Source organism: Schistocerca cancellata, chromosome 3, assembly GCF_023864275.1.
Source record: "Schistocerca cancellata isolate TAMUIC-IGC-003103 chromosome 3, iqSchCanc2.1, whole genome shotgun sequence".
In the NCBI taxonomy this organism is placed as follows: Eukaryota; Metazoa; Arthropoda; class Insecta; order Orthoptera; family Acrididae; genus Schistocerca; species Schistocerca cancellata.
The window spans coordinates 588,741,125-588,753,614 of record NC_064628.1 but is presented as its reverse complement, the minus strand read 5'-3'; the positions used below and the strand labels follow the sequence as shown (position 1 = coordinate 588,753,614).

Sequence of the window (12,490 nt, the reverse complement as noted above, 5' to 3'; positions counted from 1 at the left end):
TATCAGAATGATGTTCTGTCCAGTGGATCCCACTCATCCCTGGGATGTCAGAATCTGTTTTCCATTTCTTGAGCTGCATTCCACAGTTTTTTGTTTTGAAAGGCCTTTTACGAGGTACACGACCCCAGTTGTTGAGCTCATGGTTCCCAGTGGGATCCAACCCCCGATCTCAATTGCATGAAGTTCTCTATGCAATGTTCACTTGGAAACTTATTGACCGTATTTACTCGAATCTAAGCCGCACCTGAAAAATGAGACTCGAAATAAAGGAAAACAAAATTTCCCGAATCTAAGCCACACCTGAAATGTGAGACTCAAAAATCAAGGGGAGAGAAAAGTTTTAGGGCGCACCTCCAAATCGAAACAAAGTTGGTCCATTGTAATATGAGACACAATTTAGGTCGAATGAATGACGATACAGCTACAGTAGTTTGGTTCGAGTGGTAAGCTTAGCAGTTACGCTTTACCAGGTAGTCATTGCTATGAGTCAGGCGCTCTGTCCGTATTTATATGGGTACCCTTCCTTTTTCACGTGCTTCGTCTGGTTTGAATTGGTCGCTTATTTTGCTTTGATCTGATAAGTGCCGTTTTCTTTGTTATAGGTGTTCACGTCACTCTAAGCTGAAAATGCATTACTGTACTGTGTCATGCATTGTTTGTCGCATTCTGATAGTGCTTGTTTACGGCTTGTCGCCGCTCGCGGCATGGCTTGCTTTTGTGTGCGCTACCGCCGCTTACAATTAAAAAAAAGAGAGAGAGGAATCGTCTCATTAGCGAAACAATGGCAAGAGACTGCTATTTGTTGTCACTTACACTGGTGCTTTCTTTGATAATGGTCAACAAGAACCAAATAATAGACTGTGTGTGATAGAACATGTTCTGAACGAGAGTTAGGCGAAAATTTCTCTCCGTTTGAAAATCTTTGCGGCCGCTTCTTTAGTACATCAAATTCTGCACAGAAATTAGAGCCATCTTAGATTTAAAAATCTAGTCAGTTGCCGTGCTTCATTTCTGACTGTATCACTATTAGGCATAAGAATAATACGAATATAAACATGACACGATACGTATATTCTTCTGCGTTTGCTGTTGTCTCACTCTAGTTTCGTAGTTTATTAGGCAGACGGGATTTAAATGAGATAGCAGCAAATACAAAAGAATACATGGCAAAATGTTTATATTCATATTATTCTTATGGTGAAGAGAATACTGCATGCGATTCACATTTCATCAGGTTCCTATTAGCAACCATCTCTTCTCACAGGTAGGAAAAAATTCAGAACGTAGAGTTGGCCATATTGACAAACATCCCAAACGGTCTTGCCAGTCAGATTTTTGTAGTACATTGAAATTCTGCTACATTCGAAGATGAACAATACGGCATTTGTATTTACTTCGTTGGATAATGTATGAAAATGCAGTGGTCAAAACTCAGGGCGGAGAAAAAAAGCTCGTCTTCCACCTTTTTTTTTTTTTAATTTATTTACTGACGCAGAGGTTTTGGTGCCAGTATTTATCTTTGTGCCTACAAAGCATGCCTGTGTAGCGCTACATATATTCGACGGCAGAAGTTAGTTGTGGTGGCACCTACCAACATTTTTCAGAACTTCCTTGCTTTGCACTCGATTCTAAGCCGCAGGCAGTTTTTTGGATTACAAAAACCGGAAAAAAAGTGTGGCTTAGATTCGAGTAAATACGGGGATGTAGAGCTGCATTCAGTGACAGCAATGATCTCAGTTGATTTTGAAGGTGATCGTCATTGACAGAATGTGATGCTTGTCTCTGGTCCCTGTTGTGTAGGATTCTTTTATGACCAATGTTCTTACACCATGTTAAATGGCTACAAGAGACACATCATTCTTTGTGGACATGTTGGACATGCCATGTTGATACACCTAATAAGTTGGGCAACTTCATTGAAGGTGCTGCCTTGCATGTGGCCAAACATAATAGCTTTTTTCTGGAATTCTGTCACGTTTCAACATTGACCAGTTGCACTGATTCTGTACAACTGATTGGTACATGCATACCAGTTCAACTGCCCATGATGATGTCAGTGCTATCTGTAAGGCACATTGTTGGGCATCCAACTGTGGTTTTCAGTTCTCAGCCTCCAAGATCCGAGTGATGCATTTCTGTCATCGTCGCACGGTCCACCTCCATCCAGAGCTCTACCTTGCCAATGAACTCCTTCGTATTGCGGAGATGCATCGCTTCCTTGCCATGCTGTTTGATGCTCAGCTCACTTGGACACCTCATCTTCGCGGGCTTAAACAACGGTGCTGGCGGCACCTCAACATCCTTCGCTGCCTCATCCACACTGTTCGGGGGGTTGCACGAACAACCCTCCTACAGCTCTATAAGGCCTTAGTCCAGTCCTGTCTCGACTATGGGAGCGTGGTGTACAACTCAGTAGCACCTTCAATGTTGCAGATCCTCGACCCGATTCTCCATTGTGGCGTCAGACTGGCGACAGGTGCCTTCCGCACTAGTCCGGTGTCTAGCCTTCTAGTAGAAGCTGGAATCCCTCCCCTACGATTCCGTCGACAACAGCTGCTTGCGTCCTACAACGCCCTCGTCCATGCCTCACCCGACCACCCAAACTGCAGGCTCCTTTTTCCATCTTCTGCACTTCCCTCCTCACGATGGCGGCCTAGGTCGGGTCTCCCGATTGCGGTCCACGTTCATTCCCTTCTCTCGTCACTTGAGTGCTTTCCCCCTTCCTCCATCCTTCTGGCCCTCCTCTTCTACCCCTCCTTGGTCCCTCCCCCACTTGCGGCTTTGCTTGGATTTGTCCTGCGACTCCAAGTCCTCCGTTCCACCTGCCAGTCTTTGTCAACAATTCCTGGCTCTTCTTGCCTCGTTTCGCCGCGATGCAGATGTAGTCTACACCGATGATTCTGTGGTTGATGGATGCCCTAGGATTGCTTTCATCCACGGCGATTACGTTGAGCAGCATTCCCTGCCTTGTGGGAGCAGTGTTTTCACTGCGGAGCTGGTTGCTCTCTATCGTGCACTCGCTCACCTTTCCTCCTGCCCTGGGGAATCATTTGTCATATGCAGTGACTCCCTGAGTGGATTGCAAGCACTCGACCAGTGTTTTTCTTGGGACACTTTGGTGCGCGGTATTCAAGATGCTGTTTTTGCTCTTGCCGAGTGTGGTCGTTCAGCGACATTTGTGTGGACCCGGGCCACATCGGCATTCCAGGAAACGAACGTGTCGATCGGTTGGCCAAGCAGGCCACCACTTCGCCACCCCTGGAGCTTGATCTCATGGAAAGAGACCTCCGGTCAGCCGTACATTGCAAGGTCCGCAATGTCTGGAGCTCTGAATGGTCTGTCTTGAACATGCCAAATAAGCTCCGCAGGGTTAAGTCGTCTACAACCATATGGAACTAATCCTTGAGGGGCACAGGGGCACACGTAGGGACTCAGTTGTTCTCTGCCGACTCCGAATTGGACATAAGCGGTTGACCCACAGCTATCTCCTTCGTCGTGAGAACCTGCCCAAGTGTTGCTGTGATGCAGGGCTGGCAGTGGTCCATCTTCTGATGGACTGTCCCCTTTTAGCCCTCTTGCGGCGGTCCTTTAATTTACCAGCTGCACTTGCCTTAATTCTAGGTGATGATGCCTCTATAGCGGACTCAGTTTTACATTTTATCCATGCAGCTGGGTTTTATCACACATTCTAGTGTGGGTGCTCTCGCATGATTTCTCAGGCTACACCCACTCCAGCGACTTTTAATTATGACATGGCTACCAAAATAGTGTCTTTTATGTTAACAAGTTGTGTTGGTTCCTCTATCAATGCTTTCCAGATGGAGGTTCTTCATTTGTAGTTGAGAGGTTGACCTTTTACCTGATCATCAACCACAGTAGTCTGTTTTACTCTAGTCAACTATTTGCTCTGCTCCTTTTAAGTGTCCTCTATTTTGTGTTACTGCGGTACTGGGTACAGAGGCTACGCTTTTACTGTATAGGCCTTTTACAGGTATGTCTGTTGGGAACTGGGGACTGATGATCTCGATGTTTAGCCCCCATCAAACCCCAAAACCAACCAGCCAACCAACCTTAGACAAACCTTCAATGAAAGTGGAACTTCATTTCATTATTTCAGTTGCAGAACTATTCACTAACTTCACATAGTGTTTTCCAAACTGAATACCTTTGATTCAAATGTTGCATACAGACTTAGAAAACTTATTTCAAACCTTTTTGGCCCGTGTTTTGAATGTTTCCGCTTTGAGAAAAATTGAGAGTATTTTTCAAGTTCTTCATAATGAACACTACATTGGATAATCTGCTCCCTTTCAAATGACTGGCTGTTAGAAGACAGGTAATCAACTGGAAGAATGTGACAAGTTGTGGTTTCTAAAGAATGCCCAAAAACATTACATTGCAGTCTGTAACCATCTACTGAAAAAGATGGGCTTATCAAGTGTGGCACTGAAAATTTTTGAGTTTATAGACGCCAGAAAAAGAATGAAGAGCAGAAGTTGCAGCCGCATGTTAAAGGCTGTAAAAATGATGCCATTCAGTGTGTGGCAAGATTACTTATTAGACGAGTGGAAGGCACTACAGTTTGGAAAAGATGACACAGCTTTATATAACAAAGGTATTGACAGTTACTGAGTGCAGTACTTCTCAAACAGAGACTCATCACCCATAGAGTGAAAGTATCCAAATGTTTCAAAACAATGCTAAAGGCAGCAAACAACATAGATTCAATACCTTGACATCTGATGGGAGTTTACCACCCTGACATTTTGTATAGACAAGCGTGTAAACGAGGGTGATTTTTTTTTTTGTTTTTTTTTTTTTTTTTTTTTTTTTAAAGTAGATGCCTCAAAATTATATTAGTAACTGTGTAATGTCATATCTGCTACCACTCGCAATGTATCTATTCTCTTATTTTATGTATTTTAAGATGGCCAATTTTTATGAGATGTATCAGACAAATTTTGTCTTAAATCACAAGAAACAAATTTTATCAGTAATCTGGTGTATTTTGCTGTAAAGAAAAGTTTATGGACTATAACGAGGGAAGAAAAGCATACTCCAATGTATTTTATTTTTGTATGTTTTATAAATGAAATGTAGCCTCAACATTTCATTGTACCTGAAGCTTGTGATTTATTGTATCAATCTACTTCAACAGTAATTCATAGAATTGTACAGTTATCTTAGCCACTTACCAAAAACATTTTAAACAATTTCATTGGAATAGAATACATATTTACTTAGTCCTGTTTGCTATAATAGAGCCTGGTTGAAGGATGCATCAGGTATTTGTGCAGAGGCATTGTGATGTTTTGTCAGAATTTGTGGTGCTGCACAGTGAATTGGATTGCTGGCGAGCGTTTTATGCCATTTATATTTGTAAAATTTATACGCATACAAAGTATTATATATCAGAGCTCTGTCTTCATCTCATTTACGGGCACTTAAGTCAATGTGAGAGCTTATTAACAGATAACACATGTATTATCCCCTATTATGTTATAAATAAATATTCCCATCCTATCCTACTGCCCATTACAATCATAGCACTATTTATTAAGCTGTATGATGTCGACAGATGAAAAGACTTTACGATATAAAGCTTATAAGTTGTATCCTTGGTATGTACTATCTTTGCTACGTGCACAGGCAGTATCTTTAGTAAATGTATTTTCGCGCCAACTGACTTAGCTCCACATGTTGTCAGTGCACCTGAACTTGTGAACTTGTATGTGTGATATATTATTAGAATGATGGTAACATCGACAGTTCAGTATATATTTAACAACATATTACGATGTAATAAGTGTTGTACTCATCGGATCTTGTGGGACTCTTACAGTCTAAAGGCTGTATTTTGATGATGACATGTACTCATGTCAGATAGTTTTATATTCTGACAAAATGTAAGTAATGTACATTTATCTCCAATTTTTATAATTGAGCTACTTTCTAAATGAAATGTTTGCTTAATAATGCATATACACCCTGTGCTTCACTTTGTATTTTTGTGTTTAGGTAACTTTGCAGTGTTACTTGAAAATGGCCATAAGGCCAAAATTGCAATAGTGACAATAAATATTTTATACAGTCAACGGCGACTATGATGTCTTTTAAGAAATTTTAACTACAGTCAGTTTTAGCAACATCCCATATGCTACAGTACAACATTTAATCACTTCACACTGAAACCTTAAGAGCTTCGAAATGTGGCGTGTATAATTAGCCCAAGAATACATTAATGAACACAGCTACCAAACAACAATGACAGACTCTAACCACCTCACTATACAGTGCTACGGCATATGCATGCAAGAAGCACCATTCACTAGATCAGAAACTCTCTCTCTCTCTCTCTCTCTCTCTCTCTCTGCGTGCGTGCGTGCGTGCGTGCGTGCGTGTGTGTGTGTGTGTGTGTGTGTGTGTGTGTGTGTGTGTATGTGTTGGTTAGTTCCTTAGTGCTACTGGACTTTTATTTTCTATTACTTTTTAACAACATTATGTTGCAAGAATGATCTTTTGGATTTGCATATCTTTTTGTAGCTTTAAGAATTATAACATGGTGTAGAAAAAGAAAAAAAAAAAGACAGTGGTGCAGTGGTTGTCATAGAAATTGGCATTTGTTTCAGGCAGGTGTGTGAAACAGTGACATGGTTGTTTTCTGAATCAATGATTTATTACTACATTCAGATTATCAGTAAAGCATGGTGGCCTAATGACAAACTCATTGCTCCTTCATCACCAAAAACAGAAGAGCAGAAACTGGAAACAAGGTAGGTGAACTCTGTTTTTCATAATGAAGATTTGTCCAGATTCCTGCTAGTAACATAATCCAAATTAGGCTAGTAGAAATTGATAAACAGATAATGAGTTTTGAATTTTTTTAAAGTTGTTGAAGTCTATTAAAATTTGTGCTGCAGTTTTATTATCACTGATTTGGTGTCTCGCAGCTTCATTTTATTCATTTGAATAAGAAACTAATGACTATAGAAAATGGTGCAAAATATTATTTGTATTGAATTGCTATTCATTTTATACTGACAGTGAAGCATAATTGTTTTTTAAGTAATTGGTATTTATTTTTATAAGTCTCATAAGTCATGAATTTCAGTATGCAGGAAAATTAAATCCCAACAAAGACTTGAATAAACACAGTATTACCGAGCGAGGTGGTGCAGTGGTTAGCACACTGGACTCACATTCGGGAGGACGACGGTTCCATCCCGTATCCGGTCATCCTGATTTAAGTTTTCTGTGATTTCCCTAAATCGCTTCAAGCTGGGATGTTTCCTTTGAAAGGGCACGGCTGGCTTCCTTCCCCATCCTTTCCTAATCTGATGAGACCGGTGACCTCATAGTTTGGTCTCTTCCCCCCAATTCAACCCAACCCAACCCAAACACAGTATTAGATGAGAAACAGAAGAGATGTTCAAATAAAAACATGTGTTGCAGTTTAACCAATATGCATTTCTACAGTTGTACCTAACCAGCTGGAAGGCCTCGCTTTAGGTAAGTGTTCTGAAAGAAAAGCAGTGATGATTTTTTACAGCTGTAAGCAAGATGGTCAGCAGATTGTGTTACATCTTGTATTGGTTTACAGTTGTTGCTTGCCATGTATCTAAAGAGGCCTTCCACCTGATCATGGTGTAGCTGTTGAAACCCATGACATACTGTAATATTTTTGTTCAAATTAGCAGCCACCCTCCCCCCATGAACCATGGACCTTGCCGTTGGTGGGGAGGCTTGCGTGCCTCAATGATACAGATAGCCGTACCGTAGATGCAACCACAACGGAAGGGTATATGTTGAGAGGCCAGACAAACGTGTGGTTCCTGAAGAGGGGCAGCAGCCTTTTCAGTACTTGCAGGGGCAACAGTCTGGATGATTGACTGATCTGGCCTTGTAACACTAACCAAAATGGCCTTGCTATGCTGGTACTGCAAACGGCTGAAAGCAAGGGGAAACTACAGCCGTAATTTTTCCCGAGGGCATGCAGCTTTACTGTATGATTAAATAATGATGACGTCCTCTTGGCTAAAATATTCCGGAGGTAAAATAGCCCCCATTCGGATATCTTGGCGGGGACTTCTCAGGAGGACGTCATTATCATGAGAAAGAAAACTGGTGTTCTACGGATCGGAGTGTGGAATGTCAGATCCCTTATCGGGCAGGTAGATTAGAAAATTTAAAAAGGGAAATGGATAGGTTAAAATTAGATATAGTGGGAATTAGTGAAGTTCGGTGGCAGGAGGAACAAGACTTTTGGTCAGGTGAAACAGGGTTATAAATACAAAATCAAATAGGGGTAATGCAGGAGTAGGTTTATAATGAATAAAAAAATAGGAGTACGGGTAAGCTACTACAAACAGCATAGTGAACGCATTATTGTGGCCAAGATAGACACGAAGCCCACGCCTACTATAGTAGTACAAGTTTATATGCCAACTAGCTCTGCAGATGCTGAAGAAATTGATGAAATGTATGATGAGATAAAATAAATTATTCAGATAGTGAAGGGAGACGAAAATTTAATAGTCATGGGTGACTGGAATTCGAGAGTGGGAAAAGGGAGAGAAGGAAACATAGTAGGTGAATACGGATTGGGGGTAAGAAATGAAAGAGGAAGTCCTGTGGTAGAATTTTGCACAGAGCATAAATTAAACATAGCTAACACTTGGTTCAAGAATCATGAAAGAAGGTTGTATACATGGAAGAACCCTGGAGATATTAAAAGGTATCAGATAGATTATATAATGGTAAGACAGAGATTTAGGAAACAGGTTTTAAATTGTAAGACATTTCCAGGGGCAGATGTGGACTCTGACCACAATCTATTGGTTATGAACTGTAGATTAAAATTGAAGAAACTGCAAAAAGGTGGGAATTTAAGGAGAGGGGACCTGGATAAACTGAAAGAACCAGAGGTTGTACAGAGTTTCAGGGAGACCATAAGGGAACAATTCACAGGAATGGGGGAGAGAAATACAGTAGAAGAAGAATGGGTAGCTTTGAGGGATGAAATAGTGAAGGCAGCAGAGGATCAAATAGGTAAGAAGACGAGGGCTAGTAGAAACCCTTGGGTAACAGAAGAAATATTGAATTTAATTGATGAAAGGAGAAAATATAAAAATGCAGTAAATGAAGCAGGCAAAAAGGAATACAAATGTCATCAAAAATGATATTGACAGGAAGTGCAAAATGGCTAAGCAGGGATGGCCAGAGGACAAATGTAAGGATGTAGAGGCTTATCTCACTAGGGGTAAGATAGATACTGCCTACAGAAAAATTAAAGAGACCTTTGGAGAAAAGAGAACCACTTGTATGAATATCAAGAGCTCAGATGGAAACCCAGTTCTAAGCAAAGAAGGGAAGGCAGAAAGGTGGAAGGAATATATAGAGGGTTTATACAAGGGCGATGTACTTGAGGACAATATTATGGAAATGGAAGAGGATGTAGATGAAGATGAAGATGAAATGGGATATATGATGCTGCGTGAAGAGTTTGACAGAGCACTGAAAGACCTGAGTCGAAACAAGGCCCCCGGAGTTGACAACATTCCATACTGACAGCCTTGGGAGAGCCAATCCTGATAAAACTCTACCGTCTGGTGAGCAAGATGTATGAGACAGGCGAAATACCCTCAGACTTCAAGAAGAATATAATAATTCCAATCCCAAAGAAAGCAGGTGTTGACAAATGTGATAATTACCGAACTATCAGTTTAATAAGTCACAGCTGCAAAATACTAACGCGAATTCTTTACAGACGAATGGAAAAACTGGTAGAAGCCAACTTCGGGGAAGATCAGTTTGGATTCTATAGAAATGTTGGAACACGTGAGGCAATACTGACCCTACGACTTATCTTAGAAGAAAGATTAAGGAAAGGCAAACCTATGTTTCTGTCATTTGTAGACTTAGAGAAAGCTTTTGACAATGTTGACTGGAATACTCTCTTTCAAATTCTGAAGGTGGCAGGGGTAAAATACAAGGAGCGAAAGGCTATTTACAATTTGTACAGAAAGTAGATGGCAGTTATAAGAATCGAGGGGTATGGAAGGGAAGCAGTGGTTGGGAAGGGAGTGAGACAGGGTTGTAGCCTATCCCCAATGTTATTCAATCTATATATTGAGCAAGCAATAAAGGAAATGAAAGAAAAGTTTGGAGTAGGTATTAAAATCCATGTAGAAGAAATAAAAACTTTAAGGTTCGCTGATGACATTGTAATTCTGTCAGAGACAGCAAGGGACTTGGAAGAGCAGTGGAACGGAATGGACAGTGTCTTGAAAGGAGGGTATAAGATGAAAATCAACAAAGGCAAAATGAGGATAATGGAATGTAGTCGAATTAAGTCGGGTGATGCTGAGGGGATTAGATTAGGAAATGAGACGCTTAAAGTAGTAAAGGAGTCTGGCTATTTGCAGAGCAAAATAACTGATGATGGTCGAAGTAGAGAGGATATAAAATGTAGACTGGCAATGGCAAGGAAACCGTTTGTGAAGAAGAAAAATTTGTTAACATCGAGTATAGATTTAAAAGTCAGGAAGTCGTTTCTTTAAGTATTTGTATGGAGTGTAGCCATGTATGGAAGTGAATCTTGAATGATAAATAGTTTAGAGAAGAAGAGAATAGAAGCTTTCGAAATGTGGTGCTACAGAAGAATGCTGAAGATTAGATGGGTAGATCACATAAGTAATGAGGAGGTATTGAATAGAATTGGGGAGAAGAAGAGCTTGTGGCACAACTTGACTAGAAGAAGGGATCGGTTGGTAGGACATGTTCTGAGACATCGAGGGATCACCAATTTAGTATTGGAAGGCAGCGTGGAGGGTAAAAATCGTAGATGGAGACCTAGAGATGAACACACCAAGCAGATTCAGAAGGATGTAGGCTGCAGTAGGTACTGGGAGATGAAGAAGTTTGCACAGGATAGAGTAGCATGGAGAGCTGCATCAAACCAGTCTCAGGACTGAAGACAACAACAACAACAACAACAACAACAACAACAACAACAACAGCAGCAGCAGCAGCCACAATAATCAAAATACAGTGTTGCAGGTCCTCCACTTGCCCCAAAAGGTGTATTGATAAGAAATATAACTGAATTAAAACTAACACAAATAGTGCAAGCACTGGACAAGGTTGGTGTTGGGAAGGAAAGTGTCTCTGGCATTGCTGGTTGAATCAGCCTGCCAGTCACTTAAAATGATTTAGAGATACAAAAGAAAACGTTAGGTTTGACTTGTGTGATTTGATTTGAAGTCCCATAGAATAAGAGCTGTGTACGTCAAACACAATTACCCTTGAAATTCATTAGCCCATTGTATGTTGCGAGCAAACTAGTTGTATTAGAAGGCTTAGACTGCAAACTGTTAGAAAAATGATTGTTTTAGACTTTCCACAGTTCAATTTTATAACTAGCTATTTGCATAACACTGTTATTACAAGAGATGTACCATGGGATTTGAATGATGATGCATATGGACCAGACAAAGCATTTTGTTATTTCTTTTTCATCTCAAATTTGATATTCTATTTTATGTACCATGAAAAGGGCCATTTGTTGTGGAGTAAACAATAAAATTGTCTCTGTCATGGAAATGCAAGGGCATGCTGAAAAATAAAGCCTCTGAATTTTTATATGAAAACTCTTAAAGCTTTTTAAATAAAACAAACCTTATTCACTTTTTACACCTTTGTTCTTCATGTCCACATATTTGCAGCCCTCTGCCACTAGAGGGCTTCAACTTGTAGCTTGTAACATGGCAGTGTGTAACAGTGTCAATATGTGAAAAACAGCGGGCTGTAATCGAGTTTCAAATTTGAAAAGTTTGTCCACACATAAAGCACCTCTCCTTCAGCATGACATTACCAGATCATACAGAAGCACTGCAACATCCTCAACAATCTGACACCTTGGGTTCACTGTCATCAGTCATCATCCATGCAGTTCCAACTTTGAACCATCCAATTTGCATCTGTTTCCAAAAGTTAAGGGATGCCTTTTAGGACTTTACTTTGATAGTGATTGAGCAGTGCAAGCAGAGGTGAGGTTGCGGCTCCATCAACAAAGTCAAACATTCTGGATGATGGTATCAACAAACTGTCTCTTCAGAATGAGATTTTCACTCTGCAGTGGAGTGTGCGCTGATACGAAACTTCCTAGCAGATTAAAACTGTGTGCTGGACCGAGACTCGAACTCAGAGCCTCTGCCCTTCGCGGGCAAGTGTTCTACCGACTGAGCTACCCAAGCACGACTCACGCCCCTTCCTCACAGCTTTACTTCTGCCAGTACCTCACATCCTACGTCCAAACTTTAAAGAAGCTCTCCTCCGAACCTTGCAGAACTAGCACTCGTGAAAGAAAGGTTATTGCGGAGACATGGCTTAGCCACAGCCTGGGGGATGTTTCCAGAATGAGATTTTCACTCTGCAGCGGAGTGTGCGCTGATATGAAGCTTCCTGGCAGATTAAAACTGCTTCTGTTAAG

General features: G+C 40.8%; 1 protein-coding gene across 1 annotated transcript in view; it reads left to right on the top strand.

The window, feature by feature from the left end:
- Positions 1-12,490, top strand: part of LOC126175451 (sorting nexin-25) — a 173,113-nt gene that overhangs the window by 158,810 nt on the left and 1,813 nt on the right. Inside the window, exon 17 of the mRNA XM_049922252.1 lies at positions 6,630-6,773. Within this exon, the coding sequence (XP_049778209.1) occupies positions 6,630-6,773 (144 nt within the window). The remainder of the gene's footprint in view (positions 1-6,629; positions 6,774-12,490) is intronic.